A 22,711-nucleotide genomic window follows, 5' to 3' on the forward strand; every position below is an offset into this window, starting at 1 on the left:
GAATGTGCTTCTCCCTTCATTCTGTTGAAACAGAGGAGGACTGGAAATGTGTTAGCATTCCTGTGCTGTTGAGCAATGATTCCAGAAGATTCTGCTACGGTATATAATGTATTTTCACTGTAAATGTGAAAAGCACATCTAGCATACTAATTTTGAGGAATAATGAAACTTAAATAGCAGATTAATATGCAGAGTAACCAGATAATTTTCTGGCCAAATTTTAGGGTCCTTAGACTGTTTTCCAAATCCTCAGGTCAGGGAGCTGCAGTGTGGTCTCAGTGTGTTAGACTGACATGCTGAACCACTGATTCCAATTTTTAAGGTTTTTGTAGACACTCAGAAACAAGAGCCAGCTGGCTGTTTTGTAGACTCTATATTCTATCTGTCTATGCATCTATATGTGTGTGTGTGTATACTGCACATATATATATATATATATATATATATATATATATATATAAATAGAATAAATATAAAACATAAAACATGCTGCGTTTGTTCGCAAAAGAGGTCAAAAGCACCAAAAAAGTAAAACGGAGAACATTTAATGAATGAAACTCTAAACACCATGTAATGAGATGCAGAGCACTGCTCTCAATGAAGAGGTAACTGACTGGGAAACCAGTATACAAGGTATTATGCAATACAACTTGTCTTAGTCTTCACAACGAGCCCTAGTCTAATGACGTTAAGAAACAGTCACACTGTGAAATAGTTTAATGCTCTCTTTCTGTTATGTAAGCCGTGAGGAGCAAAGAGGAGGAGAGTTTTCCAGCGGGGAGGGATCAGTCACACACCTTCTTGATGTAGAAGCTGAGCTGCCGGGGGGAGATATCCACCACTGGGGAGACAAACCGGCAGGTGACGTCTACAGTCATAATGCACTCCTTACCACTCTGCTGTCCAACAATGGCATGGCATACCAGCTTCTCCTGTACGACCTGTGCAACACACATAAACACACGCCCATCACTACAAACTCACACACACGTACACGCACACACACACGCACACACAGATACCAAATAAGCTCCTTGAAACACTCACGGTGTTCAGTGTTTCATGATACCATTGGCTATCTTATGAAGGATCTCTGTAGAAAACGGCTCTGTCCTGACATGTCAAAACTGCACTGAAATACAGTCATGTTGTGCGACGTCTGAACTTTGAGGTTCGGTGAAATATCGTCCTGTCATGGTAGCGCTGAGATTCAAGGCAAGAAAAGGGGCTGCAGAAGGGTGGGCTTATCTTACTTTCTCACCTTCTCTCTTTTTCTGCTCACCATTAAATCAATAAGGACTCAGAGAGGCGTGCTTCTCAGTAATACCCAAGAGAGGAAGTCAATACACAGCTTGACTAAAGGAAGATTAAGGATGGCTTTGAACGCCTTTATCTCTGTTGCATTCAACCTTGAGCCACTTGCATTGTGATGGGACACACACACACACATCTGAAAATGCACTGACTGTTTTGCACACGCTGGTCCGCGTCTCTGTACAGTCATTCGTCATGTCACATAAAGCAGATCTGGTTTGTCAGGCCATTGATAATGGTCAAACTCATGCACTTTTGTTGGGAGTGAATTTGAATGACAAGACTCAAAGACCGTAGAGAGACATGCTATAACGAAAACCGTAAGCACATCTATGCAGGACACACACACATACACACCCACACAAACAAATGCACGCACACACCCATCAAAAAATAGACTGTGAAAATGAAACAATGTCTTATTGTGGCTATTTTGTACTATCTTAAACGTGAACTAAGGCTTTTTATCTTAACTAGCAGAAACCTGAGCCAGAATGAATGAATATAAGATTGGAGAATGATGACTCTTGTCCTCACATATGGTATCTCCCTCTTGCAGTGAAACCTTACTCTTTCACAGTCTGAAGAGCCTTCCAGTATCATGGCAGCTGTGTGTCCTGGGGCGAGGTCCAGACGCATGGGGGACAGGTGAAAGACTGGGGGCTCCAGAGCTGGGGGTGCCAAGTGGCCACGTTTTTTTTTGTCCTTGGAGGTGTCGTTAGGTAAGTGGGCTCTGTGGCGGAAACTGGAGAAGCCCTCTGTGCTCCAGTAGAGCTGGTGGTAGCGACGCCCACGGTTGGTCAGTTTGAAGTGATAGCGACATGGGCCAGAGCTAGTGAAGAAACACATGCACAGTGTTAAATTAAGATCTGAACCAAGAAGTATGGATTATATATATATATACATATATATATAAAATATATATATATATATATATATAAACTCTTTTTCAGTGTTAATATACGTTAACACTCAAAACATATGAAATCACTTGAAAACAGGGCTGTATTCAAAAGTAACTGTAACTGTATATGTGTGAATCCACTCTGAAATATACTTGGTCACTCTGGGTAGTTTACATCAGGAAATAAAAACCCACAAGTTTGCTCAAGTAAATGACAGGACAACTTACTGTAAGAGACAATTAATTAAATGATTTTCTGAATAAATTATTGATTGAAAAATGAAAAGAGAGCATAAATTTCATACACACAAGGTACAGCATATCCACATCCTTATACTGTTCTACCTGAAGTGAGTGCCCAGGTCCAAACTGGGAGCAAAAGGGCGGTTACTGACAATGGTGGTGCCTTTGCCCGTGGCAGAGACAGGGATGGTGTAGGTCTGACCAAATTCAACAACCAACTGCAGTTCGTCCTGGAAGGGCAGGGTGTCATCCAGATGGGCCACCAAGTTGAGCTCCAGCTCTCCTTCTGCAGGAATAATACCCTCGCTGGGCTCCACACGCCAACGGGGCCTGGCCTTGGTCTGCAGCCAAACACCCCATTTTACAACACAATATGGACCACGCAGTCACACCAAAGTGAAAAGAACAACAAACTACTCTTGACCGTTTACAAAACTAAAATGAAAGGCAGGACAATCCTGAAGTTTTCCTAAATGTAAGTGGTTTTAAGCAATAAAAAAATCACAAACAATAACTATATAGACACTTTTCAACAGTAAAATATTGTTGTTGTTCATTTTTCCAGCAGTAAGGTCACAAGGGCAGTTAGAGGCAGAAATGGATTTGGATTTTTTGTAATGATCCCCATCAGCTCAGTAGTAAAATAGAGAAATGAGGGGACCCTGTATACAACCATCACTTGGCTTCCTTCACCAAGCGTTAAATTATCTGAGCCTTGTACTATAATGAGCATCCTTTTTTAATGAGTGGTCATGCAGCAGAGACAGCATGCACGTGTGTGTGTGCGTGCGTGTGTGTGTGTGCTGTCTCTCTGTTCTCTTTCCAGCAGGATTCCCTTTATCTTGGGGTTGTTCTCTGTGGGAGAAGGCAGGAGGCTGTGGAAGGGGGTGGGGCTTCGCATTGTGAGAGCACAGTAACTGTCTCTCAGTTTCACCAAGTGTGCAAACCTGCTAATGGAGGCAATAAAAGTGTGAGCAGGGTTTTATCAGATCCAGGAAGCCTGAACGCTGAGGTTAATACTGGCTTAGACTGAGGTACAGACACTAAGGATAACCCCATAACCGAGTCTTCTCTCGCATGATCTCACATTTTCTCACCACCATTTAGATTAGAGGTAAAGAGTGTTCCTAATCCGTCGTTTCTGGTTTGGTTTGGTTTTTTGGGCTTTTTTTTGAGGGGGGGGCAAAATCATTCTCACTTAATGAGAATTTCCAACCTAGAAAACAACTCTCCGTCTCCTCATCTTCCCTGTGGACACCAGAAGACGGTCTTCTCTCATCTCTCTCCTCTTCATTTGCACTCCTGCCTTTCGCAGCCAGTCTTAACTACGAGCTGAAAGAGGACTAAAATCAATTTCCATAATGTGCCGTACTGATTGATGTCCTGCACATAAAGTTCTAATTGGGATTTGCAGATTGAATGAAGAAAGTGGGTGTTTTCAGTGGCTCCTCTGATTAATAGTGTTTTATTTATCCTTAAAAACCACGACTCATCTAGCTCACCGAGTAGTACTTTCAGCATATTTATCATATCTACACGCATTACTGTTCCACAGGGAATGTCTGACCCAACGTCTAAGGCAAGCTTTACTCACTTCTATCCACTCACGTGTACACATCGCTATGGAAACACTCACTAGGATACATCAGACAGTTGCTACCTTTCTTTAATTTGAAATTTTTCAAACTGATGTCAAATATGCACCTGGTGTAATTACAGTAGGAGTGAGACTTGCTGTGTTTGGTGAAGATTTTATCTGGCGGGATACTCAGCTGGTAGGAGGACAGGATCCTGCTGCTTGCAGTATTAATGTCAAACCAACAGAGATGGCTCACGATTCCCGATTTAGCACTGCAGCTGATGGGAATTCACTCCACTGTCACCAACAGAGGTCACAGCAGGTCATATGACTATTCATTTACATGCTTGTTTTTGACACAATAGGTAATAATGCTTGCGCACTGTAAAGATGCTAAAAAGACAGTGTTGTAGCATAGCTGATGCTCATACAAAAACTACTGTATCCAGAAGGCTACCCTTACAATGTTTGCCCACACTGACACTACTTATAATCAGAAGTGTCTCACATGTCAGGGCATTTTGTGGCAACCTATAGGGTGTAGTAAGAGCATATACACAAAGAAGGTGTGTGCATATTGGGTCAGAGGTGGATGAACAGACAGACTCACTCCAAAGTTTGTTAAGGCTGTTGTCAGCTCATTAGAGTCAGAGCAGAAGAAGGGCCTGTACTACAACACAATCAACCAGGATACAACCAGGAGCCCAAACAGCTCTTGACAACGGAAGGAAACAAATGCAAGCACATCTCACCTCGATATGTAGAGCGCACTATGAGAGGGAAAATGGAGAGGTGGCATGAGAATATGAGTGTCGTCTTTGTTAGAGGGGGAGAGAGAGAGAGAGAGTGAGACAGAGAGACAAAGCTGAGCTGGTCGATAGGGAGCCAAGTCGGGGTTGAACGGTTTCCCCTTGAGAAGAGAATGTGAGTGAAGAACGAGGCGAGCTGAAATTCCAATAATCAGATCACACCTGCATTAGAGAGGTTTACCGCCATTGATTGCTTTGAACTTCATAAGCACAGTGAGGTTTGAAATGGAACCAAATCAAATGCCAACGTTCACACTGAGGAGACCGTCTGTGAATCTAACCCAGTTTTTGTCCATCTTAAAAATGAGTCAGAAAGAAAGAAGAACTGAAAAATGAATGCAAAAATATATAGAGCAGCTGTTTAAGAAAATCTTGTGCGTTCTTCTGGCACAACCACCACCCTCATGGCTGGCTCCCAGCCATGCTATCGAGCGCCTGTAAAGTAATTCTAGAAGAATCACAATCGATTGATGCTTGAAAATGCTTTGTAAAAACTCTTTGCAGTATCAACACATCAGTGGTAAGCGTTAGAGGAGAAGAGAGGGTCAGAGCGTTTCTTAAGATCTGCAGTTTAAGGATGAGTGTCATCACATCAGCAAGGACATGCTCAATGTGCCCGTGTGTGAACGAGAGGAGAAAAGGATCTGTTTGTCAAGTCTCAGTAAAGGGTCTTCAGAGCTGAGAGCCTAAATAAAGCACGGTTAGAGTGAGACTCAGTTACACGGTTTGTGTGTTACCATGAGCAATAGTTTAATTTTGCCTTCGCAGTGTCCTTGTGTGTGTGTGTTTCTGTGTGTGTGTGTGTGTGTGTGTGTGTGCGTGTGTGTGTGTGTGTGTGTGTGTGTGTGCGCGCGTGTGCATTATACAAGATTATTTCCTCTCTGGAAAGAAAGCAAGGGATGTCACCTCTATAAAAGAAAAGGTCACATTAAAATGGGAATTGGGTAAAAATGTGGCAAGTAAATAAAGATGTATGAATGTTCACAGAAACATCCCCCAAGTGCCAGAAACAGAAAGGGAAATACAAACAAATCCCCATACTAAACGGAAAAATAACGCTGTTTTGAAAATTATATTCATTAAAAGAAATGTGGAAGCGGTGGAAGCAGGGCATTGATAGCAGCCCTGGTCCCATCAGGATGCTGAGGTCTAATAAGACAGCACACCACCATGGGCCACTGTCAAAGAGAACCAGTGCCAGGACAATGACTTCCAATGTGCTGCTCCAAGTAACATAATTGTACTGGGAGGCAATTATCTACAAAGTCAACAAAGCATTCAGCCAACCAACTCAATCATTACACACTCAATTAAGTTAGATATTAATGAAAAGAGGAATGTAGTATGTAAGGTAAGATCAGGTAAAAGGAACAGACAACAGAAGACAGGAAGAAAAATGAAGAGTGAGGTCATTTTCAGGGAGAGAGAAAGCGTTCCAAAGTCTCTTTATCGCATTTTTGACCTTAAGCCTTGGGGACAGGACCCACCATTTGTGCCAGAAAACGGCCCGGGATCGGGGAGCGGTTTGACAACCGCAGCGTCCTTGAAACATCCGTCAGCACAGGGATTCTGCCAAAGTCTACCTTGGCGGGGGTGCAGTCGACAAGTGGGCCCTCCGTGGTGCAGGACAGGAGGAGCTCCTGTGGGAACAGTATAGCTTTTTGTTAAGCCAGAGGTAAAAGACAGAGTAACATCACTGTAACTGACTGTTTTATACTGTCAGACACCTGCTGACAAGGAAAGAGAGGCAGAGAGAGGGGTCAAGATGAGGCAAAGATATTCTGTAGTTTATAGTAAAAACGTACATTAACACAGGGTTTCTCAACTCTGGTTCTGGAAAGCCAGTAAATTGCACATGTTGGCCGATGCCCAACATCAGCAGATGCAGCTCAAGAAGCCAACGGTCCAGAAAAAAAAGGTGTCATAGTGCTGTGATTGAGAGAAAATGTGTTGTCTTATTCATCACCAGGATCTGAGTTGTGACACACCGCGTTAATGCACAGTCAGAAAAACGCGTGTGTGAGAATATGCTCGCACTCACCAGTGGAGGATCTTGTTGTCCTAAAATCGCAACGTGAGCCGTGAGCTGCTGTTTTCCCACTGCCTTTGCCCGCACTACCAAAGGGATCTGCTCTGAGCTGTGTGGCTGGATAACTCCACGTGGATGAGGACTGTAGTATACCAACGAAGGCTGGACTTCATCGTCCTGTAAAGACACATACAGATGGCTTTTGGCCAACTACAAATTTACACTGCATTGTGGGTAGATGTGTTGTGAAATGCGTTCTAAAGATCACATTGGACCGAAGAGAGTTGGCTTTTTAACCTGGGGAAGTAGACCATAGCAGGCAGGAAGGTCACTGTTGTTAATCAGCTTGACGGACTGCTCGTAGCTGTAATCCAGAAAGCACTGCTGGAGCTGCAGTTCTGAGCTCTCTAAAACCACCTCAGGTACAACACACCTAGGAGACATGTTGATGGGTAACTGGATGAACTTACAGTCATTGATATGCTTGCAATTGTATACCACACTGCTTACCTGGCCTTGATAGGGAGGGCCAACACTTCCTCTCCCACTCCCTTTACATCCACAATGAGAGCCAGGTTATAATCCTGCCTGGTGTTAGAGCATAAGGTCACCTATGTTAAGGAGACAGAGAGAGAGAGAGAGAGAGAGAGAGAGAGAGAGAGAGACAAAGAGACAGAGAGATTGAGAGACCTTTAAAGGTTACTTCATTAAAGTGAATACCAAATCTCTTTAAGGTCACTTTGCATAGCTCAATACACTGTGTATATTTAACAATTTTCAAACAGAGACATTAAAAACTTTTACAAAATACATTTCTGTTGCTCCTTTAGGAGAGAAACAGCACAATTTTCCTCTATAAGCCATTGCACAAATTTACCTCACCCTTTAGTTGTAAGGTGTCATAGCAAACTAAGAAAAAAAAAAAAGTGGTGTGTTTTGGGATTAGATAAGGCATTTGATATTTGAGAGAATATTGATTGGCCACATTTGTCTTAATATTGGTAAAAAAAAAACTCAGTATAATGTTTATAAAAGGCGTGCTGACTTGATCTGACTTGATCCCAAAGAAATGTGTCCACAGAGAAACTTGTCCTCTGATTTGGACTAGCCTGTGATAAACTCTGTCTGAAGAGGACCCCAGACACCTGTCACGATGAAGTTTGGCTGAGCACCAGCATGCTTGTCTAATGTTGCCCAGGTGTTGCGTCTTTCTTGGCTCATAACCCAGAGCTTGCCAGCTGTATTGTGCATTTTGGGATAGTCCCCTCCCCCCTTTATTCCTGACCTCCTCATCCACACTCTGCTCCTGTGTGAGGCCTCATTAGAGCTGGACAAAACTACCGATCTGTCTGAGCACAGGTGAGAAAAGCAGTCAGCACAACCAACAGAAGACAACCCCACAAAGAGAGGTCTGCAGACAGCTGGACAGATTAGCACTCTCTGGAGTTGACAGCTTCCTGTGATGGAAAAAGACCAGCGCATGACAGGTACATCAAGTACCCAGGAGCAGCCAAGGAAACCTGGCAAGATAATCACAGCTCGACAAAGCCAATGTCAGATAGTCACCTTCCCTCAGCTTTTTGGCTTTCTTTTTTTTCCTTTTTCTATTGCAGGGAAGACAGCAGACATGTTTTAAATGTCTTACCCAGTTTTAAGCTGATTAGAGTTTATAAGGTCTGGTCTGAGATGAAAGCATTCTGGTGTGTAGGTGCATTCAATCAAAGACCTTCCCTTTTAGACTACAAAAAAGTTCCTCAAAAGAAAAAAAACCTCTCTCAGATAGAGAGTTGCCTCTTTTGAGAGAACACAGGGCTGTGATGAGGGTAAAAGGCAGTCTGGAGAGGTTGTTTAATTATGTGTGGGGATGAATACCAGCCTCTGAATATGCAGGTTAATTTAGACACACGTCGATTTTTGACTGGGCAATGTGAAGAGGACAGTTCGTACCTGAACGCTGACTCGGCTCATGGCTCGTATGGTACCGGACCTGGGAGTGATGGTGAATTCTATGGGTCTAAGTGTTAACGTGTTGTCTAGTCTCCAATCTGTTCTACTGAAATCTTTCATTTGAGTTTCACTGGTCACACTGGGCTGCCAGCTACCATCTCCAGGCACACGCAGCTGAAAGGTCATTGGTACCAGGGAGGTGTTGTGAAGCAAACAGGTCAGGGACTGAGGGAACCCTGAGGTCGTGGGGAAAAAAAAAAGGGAAGCAAATCTTGCTGATATCAACTCAATACAAATACAGTATCAGGGCTAAAACTGAATAGTAAGCACCAACACATCAGGCTGTAGATAACTGGACTCATTGATTCTGATCAATGAGGTGCAAAACTGCAAGTTCGTTTACCGAAGGACACTTCCCCAAAGTTGAGCTCTGGGACACTGAAGTGGAACGTGGGTCCCACCACACAGCCTCTGTGAAAGAGATAAAAAAACAGAGAGACGTCACTACCACACTTACTGTCAGGTGTGAAAGTCACTGGATGTGATGCATTAAAAGGAATTAAAAAAAAAAAAAACAAGGAATGGCGAAAGGAAGGAAGAATTGAGGGGAGGAAAAAAAAGAACGCACAACCAGTCAATTTCTTTGATGATAATGCAGTGTGGTAATTCTACAGTCTCTGTGTTCAGCACTTTCATTGGTGATCTATCTTAATCAGGAGGAAGTGGCCAATGCCAAGAATGGCAAGTGTACAACGGAAATTTCATCAGTATACTGCATTGCTCTTTCAGTTGACTATATATACTGTCCTTAAGAAGTCATTTATTCAGATTTAAACTAAGAAAACTTAAGACTTACAAGGGAACAAAGAAAAACCTTAAGACAATGGTGAAAAGATGACACTTCCCCCCCAAAAAGGTGATATTTTGGATATATCAGTGAGTAGTGTGGTTGAAGGTTACAAAAATTCTGAAATAAGTGATTTCATGTTGAGAGAGAGAGAGAGAAAGAGAGAGAGAAAGAGAAAGAGAGTGAGAGTTACTTGAATGTGAGGATGGCCGGCTGGGGACTTCCCACCACAATGAAATGAAATTCCTCAGAGAAGACCCCCAGTATGTTTGAAGTAAAGCCCACCTCCAGGGCGTGGCAGGCCCCCGGTGGTACCCTGCCCTCTCTGGGGTTGAAGGAGAAGCAGAGACCCATTGCTGTACTGGGCTCTACAAGTCGGTAACAGGCATCTATGAGGCCCTTATTGGTCACTAGTACCTGGATGGTGGTGAACACACATATGACACAGCATACAAACAGGGGGAAATATGATATAACTAATTATCAACGAGTGTCTATACACGTAGCTAAAGCCTGTCCCTGGTGTGTAATATGATGGCAGAAAAGCGGATTAATTGCTCTGGTACATGACACCACACTGGCTTGTATCATTCCATGACCTTCTTTTTTACCCTCACAGGATTTCATTAAGGCAGACATCCAAGGACAAATGAGATTAAAAGTCAGAAACTCTCGACTTGACTGTTATAGTACTGGAATCGCAACCAGTCCCACAACAAAAGGACTAAATTGGACGGGCCAGCCTTTACATAATTCAACCTGATGGGTATTTAAACTATGCCAAATACCAGTCTTTGTTGACACTTGAAACAAGAACACAACAAGCTTTAATTATTCAATTATGGAGTAATCTAGTATCCATGCAACAGTAATCTGCAGATTTTCATCAGCAATAAATGCATTAAATTTGATAAGAGCCAATGTCTGCTATCGCATAATGGTGATTTAATCACTTGAAGTGTTCTTATATTACGCCTATTTCCTTTTACAGCACTGCCATGGAGCCTTGGTAATGATGAGTGGCTTGCCCAGGTCTTAGACTAAAGTGTGCCTGTTGTTGGGAGTGTGGGAGAACCGATGGACAGTCTCACTCTTAATCATTCCTTACTCTATATAAATCAGATCAAGTTATTTCAATTTTGCACACCACCGTCCTTGCTATTGAAGATGAATGCCATCTCTGTGATGAAATGTCTCTGCGTGTACCTCATAGCTGTGCTTCGAGCCAATGAAGATGTTACCCACGTCCAATACGTCAAAGTTAAACTGCGGTTTCGGGCCCAGGCCTTCACCTTGGACATGCAGAGGCAAACGAGTCTCACGGCCTGGAGGAGAATCACATATTCAAATGAAAGCACAGGACAAAAGGATGCAGGAGCTCTGGTGAACAGGTGTGTAGGAAATTGCAGACCTTCAAGGGAATTGTCATTGACACCATTATCAACTGTATTTAGGTCAACACCTGCGTTTGAGACTAATCTTTGTCCGACATGTAAATAAATGAAAATTTGACCACCACTGCAAATCTACATAAGAGCTCAATGCAAATAAATCTGGGAGTCCAAACAAAAAATAAAATTAGCCTTCTGTGCTGAAAAAAAAAAAAAACAACTAAAGAGAAAACTAGCTAAGCAGTGAATGTCTGTCTAAGTGGCTATTTATAAATTGATGGTTATGAGCTTGGACTTGAAATTCCAGAAATGCCCCTCCCACGCTGCTAGTTAAACCTCAAATCCAAAACCAGTTATACTTCAGAACAACATGACAAACAGCACCCAGTGCCGGAGACGTGCCATCCCTGACAAGACGGCATACCTGTGACATCGCAGTAAATAATCTGCTGGTAGGTTCTGGCTTCCTGCGGTTTGAAAATGATGTTTACCTCAGCAGAGCAGTTGGGCCAAATTTCTCCTTCCTGTGAGCACAACAATATCACAGTAAACACCAAACTTTCCAGCGAATTTCCAAGTGATTCTGAAAAAAGAACTGTTGTTCTGCAAAGTCTCAACTATTTTCTGTAGCTCTGAGAATGTGTTTCTGGTGCCCACTGGTTTGTCAGCCAGGTTAAATACCCTTGACAGAGGTTGCCATGCAGTCGGGACACAAACGGTTTCTGAGGGCCGCTGGAAGACATTTGCCTGAAGCTTAACAGACCGACAGCAGACCTCTCACAGAGTGCAGACTGTTCAAGGTTTCAAGCATATTACAGCAAATGTTTTCATCATTTTTGTCTGCCTTTGTTGATTTGTTTCTACCTTAGCAAGCCCTCTAAAGACATGGCAGGACAGCCAAGCCCCAGCGGTAATGTGAGGGCACTGGTCCCTGAGGGGACAGGTGTGCCTTACATCCAGCTAAGGCATAAAGAGGAGAGTCTCAGAGGGCTGGGATGATGGATTAGAGAGAGAGAGAGGCACTATTTCCAGAGGGACTACTCTACCCATCGGTCAGAGCAGGAGGTGAAATCAGGTTGGAGTCTAATACAAATCTGTGACTCAGCACAGCATGTGTCAGGCAGTGTGTCTGGATGTGCCACACAATCTCTCATTTTGCTTCAGACAAACACACACACATGTACACAAGAGAGCATGAAATGCATGAAAAGGGAAGACCCATGGTAATTTGTGTTTGTGGGGGTGTGCGTGCATGCGTATTTGTGTGTGTGTGTCTTTGAAAAACTCCATGACACAGACGAGTAGACAGATATTTATACACTCTCTGCCTGTGTTTTATGGAGAAGGGGGGCATATGTCTCATCAAAGTGCTGAGCCTGACTTCCTCCAAGGCTGAATAAACTGTATGGATAAATCTGTCACTGTCAGCCTATGAGTGAGAGAGAACCTGTGAATGAGACAGCACCCAGCTGCTGCAGAGCACTACCAAAGATGAATACAAATTATTTCTGATAAACAAATTGTACATTAATAAGGTGTAACACAGTTTCCGTCTCTATTATCTGTGATCAAACAAAATTTTTTCCACCAAAACAGTTCTCAACTAGCAAAGTAAAGTACATGCAGCACTGCCCCAAATAGTGAATTCTATCCGCTAATTAGACACAGACTCTCTTATGTCACGCAAGTCGCTAAGATACAATGCAATGTCTGGGCCTTACTTAGACCATATGCGAAGGCATATGGTTATGTAGTGCATGGACATCCTGAATTTTGGAATTAATTGCTTCTTGCATAATACTACACTTCAGGTAAAAAACAAAACAAAAAAAAAAACAACAACATCTCAGCAATCAACTGCAAACTTTTCCGAGCAGCTCTAATACCAGTGCATGTGATATGATAAGGCTGTTCCTGTGTGTGAGACACACACCAGAGGATCCATGAGGATGTGCTGGTCACAGAAAGCTGGGCGTTCCTCTCTCTGTTCTCTGTGCGGGGCCTGGAAGGTGCGGTACAGGTGCATGAAATGCTCCCGCTCAGTGGGATCCACCTTACAAGCATTCAGAAACTCGTCCATGTCATCTCCCTGTTCTTCTCGAACTCCTTTCAGTCTATGAAGAGATTACACCACTTCAATACAACTTTAATATATTTCTTATCATTTCTTTAGCTTTACCAGAAGGTCCCACTGAGGTTTGTAGTACTTGTTTGCAAAGGAAACATGACCAAGAAAGGATGCTCTGAAAAAACAACATAGATAGTACCAACAATATATACACTGTACCCTAGTGTATCACAATACAATCAGAGAGCCAAAGAGAAACATTAAAATCATTTCTGTTCATGTGAATCAATCATTGGGGTGAGTCAGAATCAATATAATTAAGCAGAAACAGTTCAATTATCTCCAATAAACGTGTTCTCTTCTGTTTCAAATCATTTAAAATAATTCATAGTAATTTGACAGTATCCCTAAGGGAGTTCCAAGATTTTGGTACTTGATAGTAAGACGCTGTCTTCTCAAGTTTGGTTCTAACCCTTGGCATAAGCTTCGACTCTGTAGGGAGGTGAAATGAGCTGTAATTGATGGGTTTGAGGACAGAGAGATAATCAGAGCATCCATCAGGAATTGGATGTACAAAAGCTTTAGCCTGAGAGCTGACAGAAAGATTCAGCCTAACCCTTGATAAATAGAGTGTCTATGAATGAGAGGTTTTCATCCAGATATAAATCTCACTGCACCGTAATATAATGTGTCTACAGATCGAGCATAGAGGCATTCATATTTAAACTTAAGTACACTTTAAGTATGACACAGTCATTTCTCTCCAGCACACTTAAAAGTATACAATTTCTTCTACATGGGTAAGTGGATGTGATGTAGTTATAACTCAGGAAATTAAAAAACAGTTGATCAGCCAGGCCAGCTCAGGCAGTGTGGGTCACACCTGAGTTTGTGCTGCTGCTCCTCTTCCTCAGTGGCAAAACTCTTCCAGTGGTAATGCACGATGGCGTCACTCTTGTTCAGAATGGACACTGTGTGCTGGCTGGCCAGGGAGATATAGGTTTTCTCCATGGTAACCGAGTACTGGTCCAGTTTCACATCCACGTCTGCGGCCGCACCATACAAACTGATGTAAATATCTTCACCTGAAAAAGTGCACAGTATCAGTTCCCTCACTCAATCAGAATGCCTTTCATACTTCAAATGTAACCGTGCAACAAATGTAAAAATGTAAACATTTTTAATACTCAGCAACAACACTCACCAAACAAGACTGGTTTTCACAAAATATTTTATGTGTCAAAGTCAAGTAATGTTAGAAATTGAGCACCAACAGATTATATGATTTATATTTAGGAGCAAATGATGAGAGATAGCTTTGCAGAAGCCATTATTCATGTGCAGTTACTTTTTGGTAATCAGAGAGGTGCTACTGGACCACAGACTATAGTAACAAATGAGTTCTTCTGAGACCAAGGTCACATGATTCCACCCAAAACATTGCCAGAGGTGAAAAAAAAAACAAAAAAACAAAAGGAAAGTTAAAAAGAAAGAAATTCAAAACATGAGTACAAACCGGCTTTGCACTATGCAAAGGACAAAGGCGTTTTTGTTTGTCTTTCTAGTTTGGCTATACCCAAAACAGGAACATCTCTTCTTTGCCTGTAATCTAAACCTGACCTCACCCTGATGAAAGCACCATGAAAAAGAACACAATACGAAAAGATATTCAAATAAAATGCGAGACTTCCTAGTTTAGAGCAGTATGAGATGGATCTGTCAGCCCTTTGTCATGATGGAAAACAATCAGCAGACAGATTGATCATGCACAACAACATTTCAAACTGCTTTTTCTCATAAGCTTTGAAGCAGGTGATAATGTATGCATAGCATGTTCCATTTTTCATATTCCTCAGAGCAAGATGAACCCAACCCATCAATAGAAGCCCTTGTTCTGATTGACAAACAAAAGCAGTTTTGGGAGTGGCCACAGTCAGTTGGGAGAAGCAGCTCTGAGAGACGACATTCCACTGAGGAAACACCTACTTTAAGTAAACAAATCCACCAAGACCTTCCCAGTAACTACAGCATTCTGCCCAGTGCGGAAAACTACATACACAGAGACAGATAAATAGACAAACAGATAGACAGATAGATACATAGATAGATAGATACATAGATAGATACATAGATAGACACTTTACACAAGCCACGTACCATATGACCTAGTTACTGGCTGACTGTTTTTAACTTATTGTTACCAAGAGATCAAACAGTGCATGGACTATTAGGAGGTATGCTTCCTCACATCATCATTACCTCTATACCTCTGAGACCCTGCCTCTAGGACACAAACAGCCAGGTCACTGGGGGATTACTTAGAGAAAATGGACCAGTGATGATGATGACTGTTAGACCCACGGGGATGAGTCTGTTGTCAGGTGTGCCTCAGTCCCCCTGCTGCTGTTTATCACACCTCTAATAATCTGCATCCAATTAAGCAATGCCAGCTTTGCTCTGATCTCGGGAGCTGTTAATCTAAGAAAGCTTAAGAGCTAATGATGAAAATGCAAATAAGCAACCTAAAAAATGTAACTTGAGTTATGACTAGTAAGTCAACAATTTACATAGGAACAGAGAAATGTGATATGACACTTTTCCTCAAAAGGAATGAGTAGGCAGAATGTAAGTTTACCCCAGGAAACACTCACATACAAACAACAGAGAGAGAAAGAAAGAAAGAAAGAAAGAAAGAAAGAAAGAAAGAAAGTTCATGCTGCAAAATTGCCAGTGTTAATTTAACTTTAAGAGAATTCATATAATCATATAACTTATGCCCAGTCAACACTCACCAGAATAAATACAGCTATGAAAGCTATGAAACAGCACCAAGTTGCTAGAAACAGTAAAATTAATGAATGCAGAACAACAGGGAAATGAAAGGAAATTTTACACTTGGAAACAACACTTGCAAATTGGCTTTGTGCCTTTTATCCAAAAAAATGCTTTCCTAGTGCTTCTCTGTCTCCCTCTTTTTCTTTCTTTGTAGTTTTATAGTAGAAAGTGAATAAGAGATGACCAAGGGCCTGAAGAATCTGCTTTCTGCAGCTGTTACATAATGATGTCTCCAAGCATTCAGAGGCACTGTTACTGGTTACTGCACATTTTAACATAGAGGGCACATTTAAAGCCAGCACATCTGATGTGCCTCAGGCAGAAGAATTAATACTTATTTTCACTGCTGCATGGAATGATATGACAGAGGTGCCATGGAAAAATTAGAAGAGAGAAAGAGAGAGGGGGGGGGGAGAGGGAGAGAGAGAGAGAGAGAATGCAGAAATATGAAAATGAGGCTTAACTATTATTATCGCTGATATTACGGAGCTGACAAAAGGGGGACGACAGGCAGCACACACACAGTTCTTGTTCTTGTCCCCTGATGCTCATGCCACTCACTCTTTCATCCTTCCTCCCTCCCTCTCTCTCTCCCCCTTCTCCCCCCTCCCCTCTCTCTCTCTCTCTCTCTCTCAGCTGATTAATTCTGTACTGCCATCAGTTTCAGCAATGAGCCGGGCACGTCCTAACCCTTGTCTCTGTGAATTTTTGGAAGGAGAAGGGGGAGGAGGAGGGGAGAAAGCACTGAATTGTATCTTTGATGGGTCATGCTGCATCTGGCAGGAGGCTGAGAGACTGCGGGAGCTGCTATGGAAAGAGGATCAGAAAGAGGGAGGAGAGTGCCTCATTCTGCACTAGTATGTGGTGTGTGTGTGTGTCCATGTCTCTGTGTGATGTCTTTATCAGCTCATGTAAGCTGTACTTTCTGAAGGCTGCACAAACTCAGTTTGCCAGTCTGTCACAGAACAAACATGTAATTCATCTCCAGTTAAACAAATAAGAACCATGTAAGTGATATGCCATCAGTGAGAACAAATCATACATTGCCTGTGGGGATATAATGGCAAGATGATGGAAGCGAATAAGCATTTTTTGCCTGTGTGTGAATAGTTCTCTAAGCAAATTCTTTTTTTGTCTAGGGAAGTGGAATGGTTGTGTGACATGCCATTGGCTGTCAGATAATACATATGCAACATTAGAGCAACTCATCTGAGAATATTAGCAATATTATGAAAGAGTGACAAGCAAACACTGAAAACCCAAACACAGAGTCTCAGTGAGATTACCACCACCCTAAAACACAGGGAGTCTCAGTGAGATTACCACCACCCTAAAACACAGGGAGTCTCAGTGAGATTAGCATCACCCTAAAACACAGGGAGTCTCAGTGAGATTAGCACAACCCTAAAACACAGGGAGTCTCAGAGAGATTATTACCACCCGAAAACACAGGGAGTCTCAGTGAGATTAGCATCACCCTAAAACACAGGGAGTCTCAGTGAGATTAGCACAACCCTAAAACACAGGGAGTCTCAGAGAGATTATTACCACCCGAAAACACAGGGAGTCTCAGAGAGATTATCACCACCCTAAAACACAGGGAGTCTCAGTGAGATTAGTATCACCCTAAAACACAGGGAGTCTCAGTGATATTAGCACCACCCTAAAACACATGAGTCAAATCTGACAAATCTACGTTTCAGCAATTATCCATCAAAACAGAAAAACAGAAGGTGTAAATGATCCTGGGGGTAGACTTGCACAAATTAAGCAGTGAAATGCATTGTTTAAACATACATAAAAGAAGTGGAAATAAGAAAGAGAAACAATGATCATCTCATTTAACCATTATCATAAATTAGAATGCATTAGGTACAAATGTGTCACAGCCGAGTAAACAATTCACCAAAGAGATTCTGGAAAACAGCACAGCATATTTTCTGAATGGCCTCAGTTTTTTTTGTGAATTATTTAATATGGCTCAGTAATTATCTTATTTCTTTTCATGATGCATTTTGCATAAAATCCATTATGTCTGCAGAGCATGAATTGAGAAAACACCAAGATATTCAGTTGAGTGTAGCAAATGACCTATGAACTGAGTTAGAAAGCGTGTGTATTTTTTTGGGCTTAATGTATGAAACCACATCAAAGTATTTTGATTACAAAATGTGTCACTGAATTTTTGTTACATATCCCTGGCTCAGCCTTTTCATTTTACAAGACCATGGCAATCACTTTCTGTTCTGTCTCTCATTTCAAGTCATAATAACGACATGGTTTTTGCTGAAATCTGCTTTAACAGAGGGGGGGAGGGGGGGTGAAAATTGGCTATCTCAACATTAAAGTGATGCATAGCAATTCATAACAGGATTTACAGGAACGGAAATATGAATGTTATTCTACATACAAAAAAATCTGTTTGTCATACAAAGACCCGAGTATGGAGTTCTATTTTTAGCCTGCATTTAGGAGTGCATTAGATGTTGTCAGGGAGGGTGGGAAGCCTCTGGAAAAAACCCCAGCATCCCTGGAGAAGCCCTGAGAAAAAGAGCTTTCATTGTAAAAGGAGACGATACATTCCGCGTCCCATTGCTGGAATCCCCCCAATGATGCTACATGTGGGACTTTTCAGAGCCTCATGCATATTTCACAATCAATAAGCCTACACTGCAGCTCTGATCAGGCAGCAGACAGTAACCAAAACAGCCAGAAGAGCTACAGAGAAAACCAGAAAAAGAGAATCCAGAGACACAAGGCAGACTGCACAGCTCATCCTTTGCACATCAAGTTAGATATTAGTCAGATGATTATTAGTATTTAAACTCAGCAAAAGCAGCTTCAGGAAAAGAAGAGAATGGAGGGGCACCACAAATCTTCTTTACACACTTTAAAAAGACAAGATAAAAGGGAGGTTAAATTAGACTGTGTAACTACTGAAGAGTTTCCACATGTGAGTAAAGGGACAGTCACTGTTCAGAGATACACAGTTTAGTTCTGAGCTGTAAGACAGCAAGCTGTAACTGTTGGGAGCTGCATTCTGACAGGCTCCTGTTCCAAACCCATGAGGACAGCCTCAAGAGCAGCTTAATCTGAAACATAAATGAGGGGGAGACAAGGAAAGGTGCTAAATTAAAAATGATACTCCCCTGATGGGCCTAAAGTGGTCTTTTTTGAGTGGAGCACATTATGAAATGTTAATGCTGCTGCTGCTGCCCCTCACTAGACCTGTGTGTTTATGCACCAAGACAGCAGCCAACTCAGAGGAGGAAAACCTGCACAGCTCAGCCACATTCTCCTGTACGTGTAACGATACCCACTCACACGCAACATACAAACACACACACACACACACAAACACAAACACACAATCACGCACATATGCATGCGCACATGCAGACATGCATGGACATGGACATGGACATGTGCATGCGCTTATACGCACAAACACACATACATGCCCTGGGGTTAAGTGAGAGTTTCTGTCTCTCCCCAGGATGAGGCTCCGCATTATTCTGAAAATGGCTCCTATCATCAAAGAAACCATCAACAGCAACGCTTCCCATCAGTGAAGCAGTAGTCCTTTAAACACTCATCAATTCTGAAGTTCACCAGTAAATCACAACAAGATTTCAGTGAATTGGCATTTATGAAATCTCATTTTACATACGCTGACTCAAAGAGCTGAAAAGGTGAAATTAGAAACAAACATGTTGTGGTAAAAGTGCCCTTTCTGGATTCTGGTTTCCAATACTGTGTACAATTAAAATTTAGCCTGTATCAAGCCTTATCATGAAAACAAATCAAAAGAGAAGGAAAACACCTTGAGGGCCAGATAAAGTCAATTCAAACTGGGGAAAAGTGTTCATCTACAAGCACTAGATAACATAGGCACCCCCACACGTTAGACTCATAAATCTCTTAATAGGATATGCTAATGGAACTGTTCCCTGCTGCTGCAACCCTAGAGAAAGAGCGGAGATTAAAGATTCTGGAGCAGGAAGGCATAATAACAGGGATTATTACTGCTGTTTTACCATATTAGTGGAAGGATCATGTTGGAGAGAAATACTGTTGTTTCAAGCAGCAGATTTATCATTACATGCAGGTGGTTATTTTATCTATTTGTGAAATAGTTCTAACCATCTAGCTATAATATTAATGATATAAGTGACAACAGTGTCTTTTTTGCTGTTTGTTTTGTTTTTACCATTTATCATCAACAAACTGCATTTAGTCTACAGTAGCATACTGTTATTAGCACAGTAGTTGTTTTGGTGCAGTCATTTTTTAAGCAGAAACAATCACATACAACACAAAACAAATGTGTTGCAAAACAAAACAACACTCAGGCAGAAAAGGTGTGTGTGTGTGTGTGTGCGCGTGTGTGTGTGTGTGTCCTTATATCCCTGCCAGAACCCTCCGCTCTACCACCTCTAGTCAACTGACGGTCCCCTCACTTCGGGAACCCAGCAGCCGTTCTTCCCGACCACGCCTCTTCTCCGCCATTGCTCCGCGGTGGTGGAATGACCTCCCTCACTCAGTTCGGACTGCGGAATCTCTTGCCATCTTCCGCAGGAAAACCCACCCCTTCAGACCCCACCTGTCCCCTACTCCCTAACCTCCCTTTCTTTACATATATATATATATATATTTAAAAAAAAAATACTAACCTTGTCTTGTGTTTGTGTTTATCATTCACTGTCACAGAATTCCAGGAGTGTAATACGAAGGGTAATTAATGTACAGCCTTATTGTGATCTCTGTTCATGAGGTAATAGGATCTGACTGATGCACTTATTGTAAGTCGCTTTGGCTAAAAGCATCTGCTAAATACCAAACTGTAAATTGTGTGTTTGTTTGTGTGTGTGTGTGTGTGTGTGTGTGTGTGTGTGTGTGTGTGTGTGTGTGCAGGGTGGGAGGCTGTAGGTGGGCTACTATGGGTGATCCGGCACCAGTTTCTTCCAGTTTGAAATATGTAAGTAATAGGGGTTCCAATATCTCTTAAAAAGTTGCAGACTTGTTTTTGATTAATTCCAATTTGTTAATAGAACTTTTTTTTGCAATGGTCAGTGAAAGCAGGATAGGTGCTGTTGTGTTGGGCAGTTCTGAATTTGCTTAGGTCTCCAAGGAGACACAATGCTAGGTCGAGAGGAACACTGAACCTAATTATGCCAGTGATAACAGAGTCTGATCATTTGCCAACAGAGGAAAACCTTGGTTCTGTCAGAAACACCCTCTGTATTACAAGGTCACAGGCTGATGCTCACACTTAATAATGCTTAAAAGTTTTAGTAGTGACATATAAGGTTTAAAATTCTGTGTGATAGAAGGAGGCATGAGACATGAACCTGAATACAACAAACCATTGTTCCAGGGGTCTCACATTGTAGTTAACCAAATGCCCCAGCTCTTTCAGAGTCTAGTCTATGTGGAGGACTGGCTTCAGTGGGAGGGTGTACACAGACCTGTGTGGTAGTGGAGCACCAGGTCTTGATAGTGGTCCCCTGAGGTCTTGGGTAGGAAGTTCACAGTAATCTGCATGGTCTCTCCAAGACCAAGAGTACCCAGAGAAGGATCCACCGAGAAGGGACTGGCGTAAGAAGACAGAAGAAACCCAGTAAAGGAAGACGGATAAAGCGATATATAAAAAGAGATATAAATCTTTGAAAGTTCAGACATATGAACATATATCTGCAGAAAGTACAACCCATAAATAATGACATGAGAAAACGGCAGATCAGTCATACTGATTAATTTGCCCAACTCGTCCATTTGAAGACGCATTCAGTCTGATTCCTGCCTGTGGAATGTGAAATGACAGGCCTAACCTGCAGGTGCGGAGCTGAAATTTGGCCTCACAGGTGCCAACGTTGCGAACTAACAGGATCTTCTCATTCATGCACTTGACAGGACACAAGGGGAAGTACACTTGGTCGGGGAAGTCCAGGATGGCTCTGGGCCCAATTGCGCGGATTGGCACTTCAAACTTCTCTCTTTCGGTCACACATATGAGCCTATGCATATAGTCCTGCGATGAAAGTGAACAGAAATATGAAATTTAATAAAGGGCAGAGAGCTCTTTACTGCAAGAAAATAAGTTGTTTTAGCTGTTGGTAAAAGAGGAGGATTGAGATGAAGCAAATCACCAGACTGCCACAAGGACAATAATGTTAAAAAGAAATTATTTCCTTCTGAATTTATGTCTTTAAAAAATTTTGCACATACTGATAAGACACAGTTGAAAATTCTGTGCTGTGAGCGATAACTGAAACATTTGCATTCTTCAAAAACATCTTGTTAATCGCATAAAAGCTTGTTTCAGTTGAGGCAAAGCCTCAGACTGAGCTCTCCTTCAGCGCCTTTACTGCTCATTGCTGATGACTTTCTGGCCATTCTGATAACTCATTCTGGAGCGACACTGCACTCAGTATTAATCAGCACTAATGCCCTGGCAGATGAAGATTAGCAACTCATATAACACACAGCATCATAGTTAATGGAGACAGAGTGGGTGTCAGTGGAACTGCTCTATCACATGTACCCCAATAAAATGTTCAAAGATGCACTGACAAGTACAGCAAGATTTTGGCATTAATGTTTTAATGTCTCTCCTACTGGTGAACAGGAAAGGAAACAAACAGGGAGTATTTCAAAATTTTGCCCAGATAGCACAAGGTTTACGTGTTTTAGAACAGTACATAGTGTTAACCTGTGCCAGAACAGAGAACAGTGTTAGCTAGTG

At 42.1% G+C, this 22,711-nt stretch overlaps 1 protein-coding gene across 1 annotated transcript in view; it reads right to left on the reverse strand.

The window, feature by feature from the left end:
• The window catches only part of hydin (HYDIN axonemal central pair apparatus protein), a 61,303-nt gene that overhangs the window by 33,427 nt on the left and 5,165 nt on the right, over positions 1-22,711 (reverse strand). The window contains exons 5-20 of the mRNA XM_030765327.1: positions 21,798-21,997; positions 21,435-21,559; positions 14,015-14,216; positions 12,997-13,177; positions 11,488-11,587; positions 10,879-10,997; positions 9,866-10,089; positions 9,229-9,296; positions 8,826-9,061; positions 7,389-7,489; positions 7,176-7,311; positions 6,891-7,055; positions 6,337-6,489; positions 2,564-2,802; positions 1,885-2,146; positions 798-941 (exon numbers count right to left, since the gene is read on the reverse strand). Coding sequence (XP_030621187.1) covers positions 798-941; positions 1,885-2,146; positions 2,564-2,802; positions 6,337-6,489; positions 6,891-7,055; positions 7,176-7,311; positions 7,389-7,489; positions 8,826-9,061; positions 9,229-9,296; positions 9,866-10,089; positions 10,879-10,997; positions 11,488-11,587; positions 12,997-13,177; positions 14,015-14,216; positions 21,435-21,559; positions 21,798-21,997 — 2,655 coding nt within the window. The remainder of the gene's footprint in view (positions 1-797; positions 942-1,884; positions 2,147-2,563; positions 2,803-6,336; positions 6,490-6,890; positions 7,056-7,175; positions 7,312-7,388; positions 7,490-8,825; positions 9,062-9,228; positions 9,297-9,865; positions 10,090-10,878; positions 10,998-11,487; positions 11,588-12,996; positions 13,178-14,014; positions 14,217-21,434; positions 21,560-21,797; positions 21,998-22,711) is intronic.

The sequence above is a fragment of the Chanos chanos genome, chromosome 2 (genome assembly GCF_902362185.1).
Source record: "Chanos chanos chromosome 2, fChaCha1.1, whole genome shotgun sequence".
NCBI classification, from domain to species: Eukaryota; Metazoa; Chordata; class Actinopteri; order Gonorynchiformes; family Chanidae; genus Chanos; species Chanos chanos.